Raw genomic sequence first — 16,998 nt, forward strand, 5'->3', positions numbered from 1 at the left:
ACCACCAATGTCAGGCACGTCCTTCGGAGGGCAAACTAAGCTGCTCATTGAGTCGCCTCCTTCGCTGCTCAGTATTTCGGAGAGTTTCTGTGGACTCAGCAGTTCTTAATTTCTGTTGCTTTCTATAGTCTTTTTGATAGTGATGCAATTGGCTCTGCTTAAATGAAAGCAATTTGAGCAGCCGACCCACCAAAAAAAAAAAAAAACATAGCCAATACAAAGATTGCAAGGTCCACTTGATTCCAAAGAATGTGACTGTGACGTGGCAATACTTTTCTTCTTGTGGGCTCCAAGCAACCCCAACTAGGTACGACAATGTAGCAAAGCTAGTACTGATTCAAAATTATTTTGTATGCTTATGAGTTATAAGAGAAGATTCGTGAGGAAATAAATCAAGGAAGATGGAGAATAGCTACTTAGCCAGGAGCAGAAATGACAAAAGAAACATAGAGTGCTTCCACGTAGAGCTCAAATTATATTATTTTAAACCGTTGATGTTGATAGTGTCGGATATAGTTGTCGCAATTTTTACATGAGTGTTGCTTGCAATGCCTCTAAATTGATTGTGATACATACATATATAGATATATATTATGCATGATATTGATATTGCTCATTCCAAAAAAAATTATGTACCTAAAAAACTGTAATATATATATATATATATATATATATATATATATATATATATATATATAGAGAGAGAGAGAGAGAGAGAGAGAGAGAGAGAGAGAGAGAGGGTAGGTTCGCAAGGATTAGGGTAGGTTATACAGTATATAGTCCATCGACATGCTTGCAGTATATGCTCTACAATTTTGTATCATGATGAAACTTTAGGAGTTAGAATTTAGACCAGGGCAATCTTAAAATAAGTTAGAGGTTGACCGTGATCAAACAAACCAAGCTAATTTATTTCTATACAAGAAGACCCAACTCTAGCCGTTATGGTATGCCAAAAAATATGCGACCCTTGTACACCATGTGACAATTAAACCATATGGTTGAACCGACCAAGTTCATTTTTATTTCACAAATAACAAGCCAGCTACAAATGCGATCCAAATCAGGCTGCCAACCGGTCTGGCACGGCATGATGCGTGCATTGAGGGGATGGCAAGGTGGGACCCATACATCCACCTCCCAGAACAGTGGGCCCTACTCAACAGCCAAATGCTCCCGTAGGATAAGAGGATCAGGTCCTGATATCCTACAGTGGACGGTGGATAAGAGCCAACCCTCATTTGATCTTGATTTGCTCAGGTAACATGGTGCGTGACTATTGGACGGGTCCATTGGAGCTGGTCCATCGAATAATTAGACGCTGCGGTATGACATACAGCTACGAAATGGTCGTATAATGCACCCCTTTGGACGTGCTAGCGAACGTCACCACCACGCCACCTTCCACGGGAACACCAGAACGGACGCAGCGCCACCCCGCTCCCATGACGTACATATTCCCCCGCTCGAAGCCTAAGAGCCTTTAATAATTTCCACGAATCAGCACCATTCGATCTCATGACGAGATTCTGTAACCGTTCATATTCCGTTGATCATGGGGCCACCTACCGGACGGCCAGGATTTACGAATTAGGAACAACGGCGGCGAGGGAAGGCACGTATATGGGGAACGTTTGGGTTGAGGTCGCAAAGCGAACCACGTATACCGGAAAGGGAAATGCCGTAACTCCCCTGCCATCTGAAGAGAGATCCGCTCACCCCGGTGAGCCGGTGAGCCATGACGGGATCTCTTCTCGCTGGGGCTATAAATGAGCTCCAAAGGAACGGAACGGCATTTTCGTCAGATCCGGGTTACTACACACCGAACTCCGGTCAAATCCCCCCATCTTCCCATCCGTCTGCGTTCCGTCCTCCACCCTACGTCATTCGCCAGGTCATCCCCCGTCCCGTGTATTTATAGAGCCCCGCGTCCCATTGCCCCCGTCTTCCTCCTTGCTTGTTTGCTCTCTGAAAGGACTTCTAGTACTTCTTGCTTTCTCTCTCTCTCTCTCTTCGGTGAAAGGCGGGGGGGAATTTTTCCAAGAGGTTTTTTGCGGTGGGTTTGAGGGGTGGGAGCAGGATTGCGGCGATGACGACGGCGGTGGCGGCGGCAGCGGCGGCGGGAGCGGTGCCGGAGATGTTTGCCCGGGACGCGATCATAGCGTGGTTCCGGGGGAATTCGCGGCGGCGAACGCGATCATCGATGCGCTGTGCGGGCACCTGGTGCAGATCGAAGGGGGAGCAGAGTACGAGGCGTTGTTCGCCGCCATCCACCGGCGGCGGATGAACTGGATCCCCGTGCTCCACATGCAGAAGTACTTCTCCATCGCCGACGTCACCGGAGAGCTCCGCCGCGTCGCTGCCCGTCGCTACGCCGCCGCCACGGAGGAGGTGGTGGAGATCAAGGAGGGCAAGGAGGAGGAGGAGGCCCTGGCGATGGAGGGGAAGGACAGCAAAGATTCTCCAAAGGAGGAGGAGGAGGCCCTGGCGATGGAGGGGAAGGACAGCAAAGATTCTCCTAAGGAGGAGGAGGTGGTGGTGGAGATGGAGCAGGAGAGATCGATATATGACGGCGGCGTTAGGGACGGAGATTCTACCGGAGATTCCTCAGATCGGAAGGTCTCCGAAGAAGGCGGAGGCGATGGAGGTGAGTAATCTTTTGACTTAGTTCCCATTTTTTCCCTAAATTTTCTCCTTTTTGTGTTTAATCTAATCTAATTATTTCGTATAGCTTAATTAAGAGAAGTTTTAGATCTCGTTTCTGTTAATAGTTCGGCCGGCGGGATCCCGGTTAGCCTGGAACAACCTCGTACCGAGAAGGGTCCCGTCACCTTCCGGTTCCTCTAACCTCTCACTAATCGCGACGATGGAGCTCCGAGATCGGACGGCCGTGGTTGCTTCCATGGTCTCCACCGTCTTGTTTTTAGTCTTCCAGAAGAGCCGAGTGAACGGAGTTTCCAACCCGTGAACGGAGTCACGGACAGCTAACATCTGGAAGTCCTGTTTCCTGTTATTTTCTCCGGCCCGCCGAATAATTCACGCCTGCACTCCTACTTCTCTTTCTAAAATTCTAGAGAGACAAAGAGACACAATTAGAGGGTAATAATTAATAAATTGGGGGGACTATATCAAGGAAAAATAAGTAGTTAATATTTTTTGCGATGTAAAACGTGCCTGACGGACGGGACTAGGGGTGGCGTCTCTGAAAAGCAGACCGGAAATGCCGAATTTAGTTTTGTCGTCTCCATGAGGGATGCGCCACTTGCTGTTGAGGATTTCGAGGGGGTTCGGGTGCGTTATTTCTCGACACGTGGACTTTTGTAATAAGGTACGGTTTAGTGGGGCCGGAAATCTGTAATAGGTTTGTTCTGGGTCGGCCTTGGGGTGCGTAGAGTTCCGGGCGGCTACGTGATGTGGACCGTCGGATTGGGATCGGACGGTTCAAGGAGACGTGCCCGGGTCTGGTGGGAAGAGGGCTAGGTCCGGGCACGTGTCGAGCAACCTGGGGGTCAACCGCCGGAGATTCTCGCGGCGTTGTTAGCTGCTCCGTTTGGAACAGCAATCTCGGTGGCCCAAGATGGCGCCCTGACAAGGCTGAGGTTTTGTGTCATCATTGAGGTAAATGGGCACGTGTATGTAGTATATGTCTTCATTAATCGATGCATTTTAAAATAATTAATGTTTATGTTCTTTCCAATTTAGATGAATAAATATGATGCCAAAATTTTCACTTTCCAAATAGCATTAGGAGCCAGGTCATATATGACACTTAAGGTAAATCTGGACCTTTTCACAACAGAGTCAACATCAGCCCAAGCTTGGTCTGTGGGAGGGCCAATATGGAGTATGGCAAGAGTGTTTGCTGAGTTAGTACATGTTAAAATATGTCAAATATGGTCATAATTATTTGTGAGTGGAATAACTAGTTAAACATGCATGTTATGATTGACCTCATGGTTAACGCTTTTTAAGACAATAGTGCAATGCAAGTTCATAGCATTCTTATCTTCACTTAGCTATGTGAAGAGGACAGTTGCTCTCTGATGCTAAATATTTGCTTTGTTGTGTTAATATCAATTGTCAATCCAAAACTATGTTATTATTTATATAAAGTACGTGACTCCTTGCTTCAAGTTTGTATAATTTTGAACTGATTTTTTATGCTTCCTGCACTGATTCTTTTTTTCTTTTTGGAGAAAAGGAGTCAAGAACTCCTCCAATGTTCATGGATTTTGATATAAAGTTGAATGTGTTTTGCTTTTATTGTTTTTTTTCACTTGTTTGTTTCTTGAATTGGTGCATGATTTAACAAATTTAATAAGGAAATGCTGAAATATTTTCTTTGAATATCTGATTGTTGTCTGCTTGTAGGATCTCGAGGGGAAGAAACTTCTGTGGAGAATGTCCAGATATGTGCTGATCACGAGGATTGTGTGGCACGCCCTGACCGGATCAAGATCTTCAAAGGTTTTGTAGCCAAAGAGGCAGTGAAAGGGCATATGGCGAGTTCCATCTTTCCATCATTCGGGAAAATTTCTGTGTAGAGATGAAATAGAAGATGCCGTAGGAATTAGTAGTTGTTCAGTTATTGGTTTTGAGTTTTTCCATAAAATCAGAACTTACTAAGGGCTTCTATAATGCACGATCAGGTTAATGTCGTGAAAGGTCTGAAGCTGTATGAGGACATCTTCACAGACTCAGAGCTTCTGAGGCTTGCGGAATTTATAAATGAACTCCGTCTTGCAGGTAGAAGGGGTGAACTCTCAGGTCAGTTCATCTTTTCAATTGCATTTGTTCGTCATATGCTGTTGATAAGAATAAGCTAGCAGGATTGTAATGTTAAAAGAGTTTGTTGACAGCTATTAAAAGTCATAGGCATCATTGTTTTTCAAATGGTGGTTTGGTAACAGCAGGATGCTAGTTATCTTAAAATTGGGATGCTATTTGAGGTTACTGCTAACTATTGAGGCCATGGGAGAAAATTTCAATTTGACTCTTTGGCTTAATACTTGTATTTCAGAGATGAATGTAGTTAATCGTAGCAATTCTTGCCATGTCTCTTGTTTAGCTAGGCTCTTTCCTAGTTGGTTAGGGTTTCGAAGGGTTGATCCTTGCCTCAAGCTTAATCCACAACCAAAACTTTCCAATTTCGGTTCTTTTCTTCATAATAGAGCCTAGTCTTCCCTAAAGTTGCCTTGTCTAGAAACTTGGCACCAATGGAGCATGCTCGATCCTTTCCAGTTTCCATGGAGCATTCTCGATAGCCAACTCCAAATTGATGGAAACTAGCTTGCATGGATGTTGCCGTTTTCATATTTGAGGTTTTTGTAACATGGTTGATGAGTATGTAATTGCATCTTTTTGTACTTGGTTTTTGCATGTTGAGATATGTAATATTATATGCATGATTGTGATTCTTACTTAGGAAGCATTAAATGATCTAGGAAATTTGTCCTCAAATTGTTTTCCATCTTCACTTGGCAGATACTAACTCAAGTCAGTTATCTTAGATAATTTGAATAGATTACAATGCACGATCTCAAGAGCATCCTCCTTTCTGGTTATTGCCATCAATTATAGCCTATTCCACACATGGATAATGATGCACCACCTGAAATCTCAAGACAGTGCCCTTATAAGTTGACTGAGAATGCAATATAATCTATTCAAAGTAAACTGTAGTGTCTGTGCTGCAATAGGATACATTAGGGGTACAAGACTGGCCTACTTGCCATAAATGCTGGAGGAACATCATTCGGTTAAAGAGAACATACGATCAGGCCTGCACCATGCCAGGCCAGTATTAGCACCAGAACAAGGTTGGCATTGACGCATTTAATCACTTCTTGATATAATTATATGAGACCGTTTTAATTTTCAATCATTTTTTTTTTTTTTTTTTGCTGTACGGTTGGCAAACACATTGGCATGGCATGTGCTGACAGGTGACTGCCACTCCCACCAGCATTGGTACTTGAAACCTGGGGAGGTACATATATAGCATATCATCATGTTTTTGTGCTATTGTAATTATAAGGATTTTGTCGTATCAAAATAAGAAAAACATGATAAGTGAGTTAATGCATAATGTTTTTATAGCGGTACAGTTAATCTTGACGATTTTGAATTTGCTAATGGTGATTAGCTAAATAATGCTTGGAAACTTTATTGTGCGAGACCGTAGGAAATTTCAATTTCTTATGTTGGCAAGCATTTGGCTTCTTGGCAATGAACTGGTCCTTTATTTCTTAATTGATGTACTTTAGTCATGATTCGGTAAGAGCATTTAGTATAGCACAAGAAGCCATGTTTTTTGGGTGATGAATGATAGAGGCATATACCGAGGAAATGCAGTAACTACTCATGCAGTAACCAGGAAATTACTACTGGCTATAGGCCTTCACCATCAGTCATGTCTAATTTTGTCCTAGTTTACCCTATTTTTTTTAAGTTTCCATAACTAATGACAACAATGGGAAGTGCCATTGAACCTTGGTTTCTGCAAATTCTATTGTGTTGTTTGATGAGATTAGCAGAGGGAGAACTTTATATATGGGCAGAAAAGGTAAAATTTAATGATTTCAAATATTTGTGGGAGTCTCTAAATGCATGTAATGGAAGAAATACTTGTGGTGTCATGCTGCATATAGAATTAAGAGAAGATCACCCTAAAGGGAAAGAAAGCCTTGTGTGCTCTAAATCGGTTGAGAGTATGCATGGTAGAACAGTTCATGAACATAAAGTACGGAGTACCAGGACTTCAACCATGAAATGACTTGTTACACGGTTGAGAAATTAATGACCTTAAAGCAATAGAAGAAATCTGATTGTACGAAGTTTTAAATCAGAGGCAAGTTACTGGACTGATAGGAAACTAAAATTCCAATTCAAGAAAAAGTTTCAGAAATGCAAAAGGAAACTCGTAGGGGGGTAAGAAAAGTCATGACAACACCACGCTCTAAGATAGACCATGTATGGTAACACAATTGATGAACCTGAAATAAGGAGCACCATGACTTAAACCATAACGTGATTTGCCACATTGTGGGGAATTAATGACCTTACCTTTGGCACATCTTGCATGGGAAATCTAGTCATGATTTACATGTTTTAATTAATTATATTATTAGAAACTTCCTCTTGATACTAAATTGATAATGCATGTTCTGATAATTCTGGTAATTTCCAAAAATTCTCTTAGTTCAAGACAATTGGAAACTTTTTTCTCCGTGATACTTGGTCCTTTTTATTTTGTGATAAAAGTATCAAATATATAGGAGTTAGCAATTTATATGAGATTGTTTCCATATACTATGTATATAAATAAAACCAAATATATATGATATTATGGGTGCCACATAACATCTATTTATCTGACCATGAGACACTGTCATTGCTCGCCAATGATTTTGTATTTCTACACAGGTGAAACATTCATTTTCTTCAACAAACAGATGAAAGGGAACAAGAGAGAGATCCTTCAGCTTGGTGTTCCATTGTTTCAACCAACTAATGAGGCAGCATCAAGTAAATTCTATGTTTATAAGTTTGATCCCTATCTTTCTAGTTTTATCATGTTTCTTACAAGATTGAATCCATCTTAATTATCGCCTAACTTTTTTTACATCAACAGTTCAATTCCTTGATACGTGGGACCCATGTTACTTTCATGCTGTGACAGTAGTGCATTTTGACTGTGATTATTGTTTTTCTTGGAATTTATGTTATATCTCAGTCATTACATGATGTAGCAACTTCAATAATTTTCCAAACTATGCAATAGTATTCTTGAAATGACCCATCTTGTAAGATAAATGATCCTCTGCACTCTGATTTAGCATTATGCAGGAATGCATGCCTGTGTTTTATGTTCTGGTATTAATTTTGCTTTTTCTACCATGTCCTAAGTTTAGTCAATCATTTTGATAAAATAGGTTGGATTTTAGGCTAAATTGATCATCTCTGCAGCCATGTACCTAGTGAATTAGTTGGGTGTTGGAACAGTAGTGAAGTATGTTTTGGATATTGCCTGAGATTTATTTATGATAATTTCAGTAATATGGCAACAGCTTACCCAATGCTGCTGTTCTCAATCGCGTGCTTTTAGTAACAATGTCATCTTTGTTATGTAGGTAATATAGAACCAATTCCCCCAGTTTTGCAGACTGCCATCGATCACCTAGTTCAATGGCGTTTAATACCAGAAAGCAGAAAACCAAACAGTTGCATTGTCAACTTCTTTGATGAGGTAATCTCTGTCTGAAACATGTCTGGCATTTTGAATCATCCGTCCCCAAAACTGAGTTCTTGTGGGCCTCTACAACTCATTCCGCAGGGTGAGCACTCGCAGCCATATTTCAAACCTCCGCACCTGGACAATCCAATCTCCACACTTCTCCTTTCTGAGACAACAATGGCTTTCGGACGGGTGCTTGTCAGCGACAACAATGGAAACTACAAGGGTTCCCTCACACTTCCACTGAAGGAAGGGTATGTTGTGTTAAATCAAACCTCTTACTGATACCATTTACATTTTTGTTCTTCCTCTCTATTATGTCATGATCTTATAAGATCTAAATTTATGCAGGCTTATTATAATAGTTTCAATATTAGGCTATAAGATTCATTGACTATTTGATTCTGATATACAACATAGTGGCTTGCCATAAGAATCAGCAATGCCGATCGGTTTACAACTTGCACTTAACATGACTAATAATGCAACTAACTAATTTGCAGGTCTCTATTAGTCATGCGTGGGAACAGCGCAGACATGGCCAGGCATGTCATTTGCCAATCCCCAGGCAGAAGGGTGAGCATCACTTTTGTGAAGGTTCGACCTGCCGACAGCCAAACCGATTCCTCTACCATGGCTCCGCTAACTAAAGCTCTCACCCTCTGGCAACCTGGAACTCCACCGGCACAAAAGGTGCAGGGTGGTGGTGGTGAAGTCATTACCTATGGGCCTCACAGTGTGATTCCAGCCACATGGGGAGTGACCCTCCGTGCTCCTGTCGTCATGCTGGCGCCGCCCCGTCCCATGGTCATGAGTCCTGGTAGGAGAGTGTCACGCAGCGGCACCGGTGTATTCTTACCATGGACAGTGGGACCCAAGAAATACACCAAGCATCTCCCACCTCGTATTCAGAAGAGAAGGCTCCCCTCGTTGCCGCCCCCGCTAGAGGCACAAGTGTAGTTGAGGCCCCTAGTTTCTGATGTCGGTGTCACTCCTGTGTGTCGAGCTAGAGTAGAGTGATGAAGGTCTTGTCTCTCCCATTCTCGAAGTATTTTCCTTACTCAGGGCATCATAACAAAAAGATTACAGGGATCAACATTTTCCAAGTGTCTTCACGGGAACTTCTTTGTCATGGGAGTTTGTTAAGTTATGGCTATCAGCAACTTATGAAGACGGCGTTGTTGTTACAGCAGTTCTTTAGCGTAGGTGGCTTCTTTTAGATGGATGGTTGACTGCCATGGTAGGTAGAGTTTAGGAAAAATCAGCTGGGGGACTTGAGATCCCTCCAGTGAAGGACAAAATTTTGTAATATTTCCGTCTAGTTTTATTCAGCATATACCACATATCTATCTCACTTCTCTCAGTTCATTGATTCAGGAGCTCTTAATGTCAAACGCAGTGTGGTGGATTTTTAGTTTGAATTGAGATTTTAGGAAGAAAAATATCAGTTTTTATGCACGGAATACCTGAAAAGATGCTGTTAGTTACAAATTAGTCTCATGCACCGGGCTGAATCAGACTAGACTAAAAGAGCACTAGAAACTATGAACTTATAGTGAAGATTTCTACCACAGATCAGTTTTTGTAAAAGATAATGCAAGTGGGGGTTTATTTACCTTCCTCCGTTTCTAGGCTAGACTTTTTCTTACCTATATTATAGCAGTGAATGAATGAAGAATTTTGACTTCACAATTTCAACTACATCTTGCCATCGGTTGTCAACTAAGCAAGGAGCTCTCCAGCTTTAGCATCCTGGCCTATGGCTAGCACTGAGTGGCTGCCTGAAAAACATTTGTAACACAAAAACCAAGAAGCTGCAACAAGGCTTGATGGTTATGTTTATGGAAAAGAACAGCCAATTTGGGGCTGGTAGGGTGCCGTAAAGAATTTTGACCTCGCATGGTTTTCTTTGCCTTCGGAAAGAGTATGTTCTATTTTACAATCCTATAAAACCCACCCTCCTAAAAAGGAGAAGGGAAGCATAAAAAATGACCTTGGTGGTGTAGTCCTTTGCTCGTCAGAAATTGAACTGTAAATCAGATAACCTTAGTCTCGACTAAATGTTGGTTTGCCATGAAAATTTATCATCTCTGGAGCTGAATTTCTTCAGTTATCATGTTTAGGACTGAAATGAAAAGCCTTTGCTTCATGTTTGACCCTTTGTAATTTTGTGGGCTTGTCGTACAGAGCAAAGCGATAATGTCATTATCTAAACCAAGCACTTCCAACCAGAACAAATCCATCTAATTTTTTATTTTTTTTTTATATCCCAAAATTTCTTTCAGATTTTCCAAGTACAAAATTCTATTACAATCAAGTAGATTATAGCTTCTTTATCATATTAGTGGCATAATGTGATGAAAAATAGAATTACAACCAATGTAGACTTATAGCTGCTTTACAAAATTATAGGGATAGAATTTTTATCAAATTCATTTGCTTCAACTTTGCGGCCGTAGCATCCGCAATAATTTTAATTTGAGAAAGTCCTATATAAAACCAGAGAAAGAATTCAGAATTTCGTAATCTCGAGATTCTTTATAGCCAACAAAACCCAAGAACACACTTTGCCACCATGCTTCAAACAAGTTAGAGACATCCCTAGCTCCAAGATAATTCCACCAAGCCGGAATTGAATAAGCAAATGGGCAATTCCTGCGAGTCTGCCCCAGATTTTCTGGGTTAGACTCCTACGAAGCACACTGTAAAACTTTAACGTGCTACTCTTGGTGCTACGGGCATTTAAGATGTCAATTCTAGCCATACCAACCGCAGCCGCTAGCTCTCTCGGATTCAAGGCAAAGGAGCTTTTTTATGTCCGGAGCACTCAGTCTGATATGTGGAGGGCGGGGGAAGGGAGCACAAGCAATTGACATTGTAATCATAGAGCTATGATTGATTGACTGTTAGAAAGAGATTCCAACAAATATTATTTCCTCCAGTAGGGTAAGTTTTGTGCTTCGCATAATCACATGTTTGCAGAAGCAAATAACCCTGCAGATTAACTCGCAAAACTAGCTACCTGAACATAAGCAACTGAATTTTTAAGCGGGTATTCCAGTGGAAAATAATAAGAGATGCAAATCTGAGCTACTGTTGGGTCAAGAAGTTTATGAGTAACAAGCCTCTCTAGTTTTCACCAACTATTTATAGTCTTTCATGTACACAAATTGCAACTCCTTCTGAAACAAAAATAAATTTGACAACCATGGCATCTAATATAATTACCATGAAGTGACAAATTTTTTTCCATTGCCAATAATTCATTGTAAATATACAAGTCACTAGTTTATGTCAAACATGAAATGGATGAGAACCGTGTTATAGAGCACAAACTGCTGCACTATAAAACAGGCTGTGCCTTAAGCAGGTGGTTATTGAATGAAAGCATCAAAGATTCTCTCTTCTTCTACAAACTCCATCTGTATAACAGATATAATACCTGCATATCAACAAATCTAGGGCCTGTCTTTATGTTTTGTCGCTGTTAAAATTATTTTTATTTATAACATATGCTATTTCATTTCATGCTACACAGCTTTCTGTTGAAATCACTGCTTTAGCAATTACTCTGATCGTCCCATTCACTAGCATTTTATCATTTGCAAATACAGGACATTGCAATACCTCATTTTGAATATGAGCAATCATTCATTTCGTTACTCCATCACATACAAAGATAAAAACCTAGACCAACACATGGTGTAAACCATAATTAAAAACGCATATAGGTGCTCCTAATACTCATCAACTTTCATCTATATATGTCGTTATTCTCGAAACCAGTAGTACACTTTGTAGCCCTCATCTCAGAAGACAAGCACGCAAGTATTTTGGTTCCATAAAAGAAAAAGGAAGCAGCATTTAGTGAGATGAGTACTTTTTCCCCTTTTGGAATTGAACTGAAAGTGGAGATCAAAAGATGCAAGTTTAATGTGTTCTGATTTTTTGACCGAAAGTCCTCATCCAGTAGATGCATTTTATTTTACTTTATTTTATCTTATTTTATTTTGAGAGAAATGAAGGATGATCCGCCTGCACTAGAATTATCCAAGTGCCAATGCTTGAGGATGCACCAACCAAGATTCGACCTAGGACCTGTAGGACCACTGGGACGAACCTTGGTTCATTAAGGTAAATTTTAATTGATTCAAACAGAACCAGGGAACTGTGACTAATATTCATGATAATTATTGGGGGTTCTTAGTTCTTGCACATAATGTCATCCATAACTCATCTCTATTCTATTAGCTATTAAATTTATTTTCTCTATCTGGTAAATATTGTTTGCATTGGACCATATCTACTACATTAATATACACCAATTTGCCAACATAAAGCATTCATGTTGATCAAAAATATAAAATTACCATGATCCTTTAAGTCATAGCTAGAAATTTCCACAAACTCCCCTCCATAACCCTCGTGCTCAAATAATGCGCCTGTGTTTTTATTTTTTTAATCTTTTTTAAGGTTGGGGTGGGGGAGATCAGGGGTGGGCCAGATTGTCTGGGCACAGCAAATTTGAGCATAGATGCAGCTCTATGCTTAAAATCAGCATAAATTTATTCTCTTGCATAGACTACAAGCATAATAATTCAAATCTTAAAGATCAAAAGGAGAGCACTACAAGTTCGGCTGATTTGTCCAATCAGTGCTGTTTATGTCCTCTATTGGGCCATACCTAGTAGACTTTGAGATTCTTACATCCCTTGTGTGCACTGAAAGCATGGATGATATAACACATCAACAGGATCTTGAAGTTCACCGTGTATGGTAGCTGAGCCAAAGTGAAAATTAAGTTTCCACTTCATAAAGGATCTAAACTGCATCTTTATCTGATATGCAATGTCCATCAAAATTTTGCTATTATCCATGCAAAGTTAATATGCCAATCTTGACTACAACAACACACCCACTATAAAACAATTCTGAAGAAGTTTAAGATGTTACTAGTTTGAACCTCGAGAACTAGATCAGAAGCAAAAAAACAAAAAAAACAAAAAAACCTTTAGATGAGATCAAACCATTCTGTCCAAGGTCCACCGAACCAATACTGAGACCCATACCAGTCGGCAGTCGATTTGGTACCGTACCAAAACACGGTACATAGAGCGCATATGCCAGTTCGGTTTAGATAAGATCAAACCATTCTATCCAAGGCCTGCCGAGCCGGTACCGGGACCTGTACCAGTCGATGGCTGATTTGGTACGGTACCGAAAATATGGTACGCAGAGGCGTGCTAGTTCAGCCAATTTTTTTTTAAAGCTTTTTAGTTTTCATTTATTGGTAATCAATTTCTTTTCAACTTTTTCAATGATTTTAAGTATAATTTGATATTTCTTGATGTTTTTTGATATTTCTATGATTCCGACATAACCTAAATGATGCATCTTGTCGTTTTAAAGTGATACAAAATATACAATAATTAGTAAAATACTGCATGCTACAAGAAGCAATATGAAATATCCTAAAATCAATTAGCAAGATACAAAATATAAAATGATACAATCATACAATCAATTACATATATTTAAAGTACAACATACATACTAATATACAATCATACAATCAATTAAATATATTTAAAGTACAACATACATACTGATATCTAAAATCTCGTCGAGTGGCGATGTCTCTCGTAGATATCTGCATCATTAGCATCATCAAAAGCACATCAGCCCACCCTTCTAACCAAACAACATTTAAGTCCTATACACTCATCCCATAAGGAACGCACTTCGAGTTGTAACTATTCTCATATCTCGCTGAAGCTCTAGTTCTGAGAGGTGTCCACTGATAACATGGCTATAGTGAGGCCCATCCAAATGTACGAGCAGCAAAATCCGACTCATAAAATTCATCAGGCTACGTAGGCAGTAGCCACCGGAAGACGATGCCTCAGATCCACCATATCCATATCCATATTTGTATGGGTCATAGGTCGCCTATGGCCGTGGGTAATAGAATCCAGTATACGACTCGAAAACTGATACATCTAAAAATTCTACTCCACGAGTGAGATCATCTGCAACTGCATCATGTCCTAAATGACCTCGAGGAGTTCATCACCTATATGCAATTGTATCCTTGTGAACTCTATCAGATCGTGTACTCCTATCCTATATAGTATGCGTAAACTAAAACTCACTAATGAATCGAAGACCGTCCTGCGGCTGTCTCATAAACGATGGTTTCATATCCTCCACTTTCACTCTGGCCAATAGATGCATGACCACCAGAATGTTCTGGCTCTTCCTAGTCTCTGTATCTGAGTGAACCGACTCCTATACACTCCCTATTGGGGCTGCAAGTGTCTTTTTTTTCTTTTTTGTTGCGCTGGGCAGCTGCCTACTTACCCTTAGGGCTGCAAATGGGTCGAATCGGGTCGGATCCTGAGTGATCCCGATCTGACCCAGTTTCTTGTTCGGGTCCTAATTTTGGACCCAGACCGACCCGGTTGAAAACCGAGTCGGGTCCATGCCTACAAATTTTGACCCGACAGGTCATTCAGGTCGGGTCGGATCCGGATCGAGTCCGGGTCTGGGTCTATGTATTTTTATATTCAAAGTTTCACTATATAATAGTAAATAACATCAAGCAAAAAAAATAGGTCGGATCGGGTCGGGTTTAGGTCCGGGTCCAGGTCGAGATTGGGTGGACCCGACCCGACCCGACCCAACCCGACCCGAAAAATAGAACGGGTCCAAATTTAGGACCCAGCCCGTCCCCGCGGGTCCTAAAATTCAGGTCGGGTCAACTTACCCTTCGTGCCCTTCTCTGCCTTATTAAGTTGAGAGAATGGATATCGCCCTCAATCGATCGAATAGCATGGTGGCCTCACCTAAACAACTCTCGATCATATCTCTAAGATGATGACTCGGATAAGGAGTCATGTGATGACCGGCTCCCCAATGACCCCTATGGCTATTGCCCTGCATCCATCCTAGCCTCATTGGCTACGAATTGGTCGGTCATGGAGGTGATCTCGACTCATCAAGCTCCAGCTTCTGCTACTTGCCCACAAGCCATCATAGGATCATCCTCATCGTCAACGAAAGCATTGTGGATTAGCTCCATGTAGTTTAGCTTCACTGCCTTCTGAATGCACTTCTGCTTCAACCTCAGATTGTAATGAACGCATATACAAGTCGTTGAGGTGCTCTTGTGTCAGACGATTTTTCTGCTTGCTATGGATGAGAGCGAATGTGGATTAGTTGCGCTCACAGCCACTGGAAGAGATTATTTAAGAGAGGATCCAGATAGCTAGCTGCTTAAGATTTCTCACGGACAAACTTAAGTGAATCTACCATTCAGCTGCAAAAATATTGAAAAAAAATACATATAAGATAGTATCATATTAGTAGTAATCTAATGTTAAGTAATAGTTATCATTGATATGTAATATACCTGGATTCATACTTTTCTAACTTACAACAGCCACCGAGACTCCAAAGCTGTCAGTGCCCTCCCTAAAAATTTTCATCTATAAAAAAGAACCATGTTGTAAGATGCTAATCATTGAAGATACAAGTTAACTGACACATGTCGCTTAAGTTAACTTATATCTTCTAGACAAGGCTGCTACTTCTGGATTAGACTCCATTTTGTAAATCACATCACGCAGAGCGGTCAAAAATTCGTCATCCATATTGATTCCAGATATGGTGTGCTGAAAATTCAAGTTCAGATAGTAACCTGCAGATGGAGTTCGTAATTGTTTTAGTGAAATTGGACAAGTATAGGCGCAGTCTAATTGTCAATATTTTTGCTTACCTATTAGATGCAAGTCCCAACCTATCTGGTAAATCCACCGCCGCTCAATGATGTTGATGTACTCTTGAGCATGCATCAAAACTACCTCCTAGATCTAATTTTTCGCCCTCTTCATCATATGCTACAAGAAGCACATTTGGGGTGCCTCTTACTGTCCATGGCCCGAAATACTTCGTACAATGACTTGATAGCCTTCACTATCTTCTCAGCCCGCTATTAGAATGTCTGCCTCGTCACCAAGTTCTCCTCAATGCTCCCCCTCAGTGCCGGCCCTTGCAAATCTACTTTTCTGCCTCTCGACACTGACAAACATCTGACGTAAAATTGCTTTCCTCTCAAGGAGGCTATCTAATGCAACGTAGTTAGTAACAAACTGTATCACACCTGATCTCAAGATCTCTTCCCCTGCATACCTTCGCATTAGTGATAGAATCCATGTATAGTTATAAATATATCTGATGATAGTTTGGGTTGTCTCCATTGTCTACTGCATCCCATAAATCTTTACAATATCCATCTACATGAAGTTGATACAATGCGCAGCACATGAGATCCAAAAAATAAATGGCCACCGCTCTATCAAGATCTCCCTGGTAGCCTTCCTTTGTGGTCTATTATCACTGATGACCTGTATAACATTCTCCTCTCCTACCTGATCAATCACCTCCTCCATCAATTTGAGAATATACATGGCATCTTGCATCTGATCGAAAGCATCAACCGACTTCTAGAATAAAATCTTTGTATCATAGTATATCAAGAAGTTGATGTGCTCCATCTGATAGGACTGGTTCAACCATCACACATCACCGTTAGAGTCTATATGTAAGCCACTTGCTCTTGAATGAGGCAATCCACTTCTCTAGCTCCTCCTTGTTGTCAAGAAGCTCACCATGGATGTGCTTCAGTCTTGGAGGATCTACACCAAGATCGGCAGCCTGTATTGAGAAAATGACAAACCTATAGTACGTGTTGTTTACCACAT

The 16,998-nt window shown here is 40.9% G+C and overlaps 1 protein-coding gene across 1 annotated transcript; it reads left to right on the top strand.

Annotated features, from left to right (window-relative positions):
• The first annotated feature begins 1,817 nt into the window (after positions 1 to 1,817).
• On the top strand, positions 1,818 to 9,612 carry LOC103721002 (RNA demethylase ALKBH10B-like). The gene is given in 8 exon segments (XM_008811007.3): positions 1,818 to 2,168; positions 2,171 to 2,647; positions 4,372 to 4,502; positions 4,650 to 4,767; positions 7,426 to 7,527; positions 8,133 to 8,248; positions 8,336 to 8,490; positions 8,740 to 9,612. Coding segments are annotated over 8 exon segments (1,635 nt in total). The 5' UTR covers positions 1,818 to 2,089; the 3' UTR covers positions 9,197 to 9,612.
• Positions 9,613 to 16,998: the final 7,386 nt, after the last annotated feature.

This window comes from Phoenix dactylifera, chromosome 1, assembly GCF_009389715.1.
Source record: "Phoenix dactylifera cultivar Barhee BC4 chromosome 1, palm_55x_up_171113_PBpolish2nd_filt_p, whole genome shotgun sequence".
NCBI classification, from domain to species: Eukaryota; Viridiplantae; Streptophyta; class Magnoliopsida; order Arecales; family Arecaceae; genus Phoenix; species Phoenix dactylifera.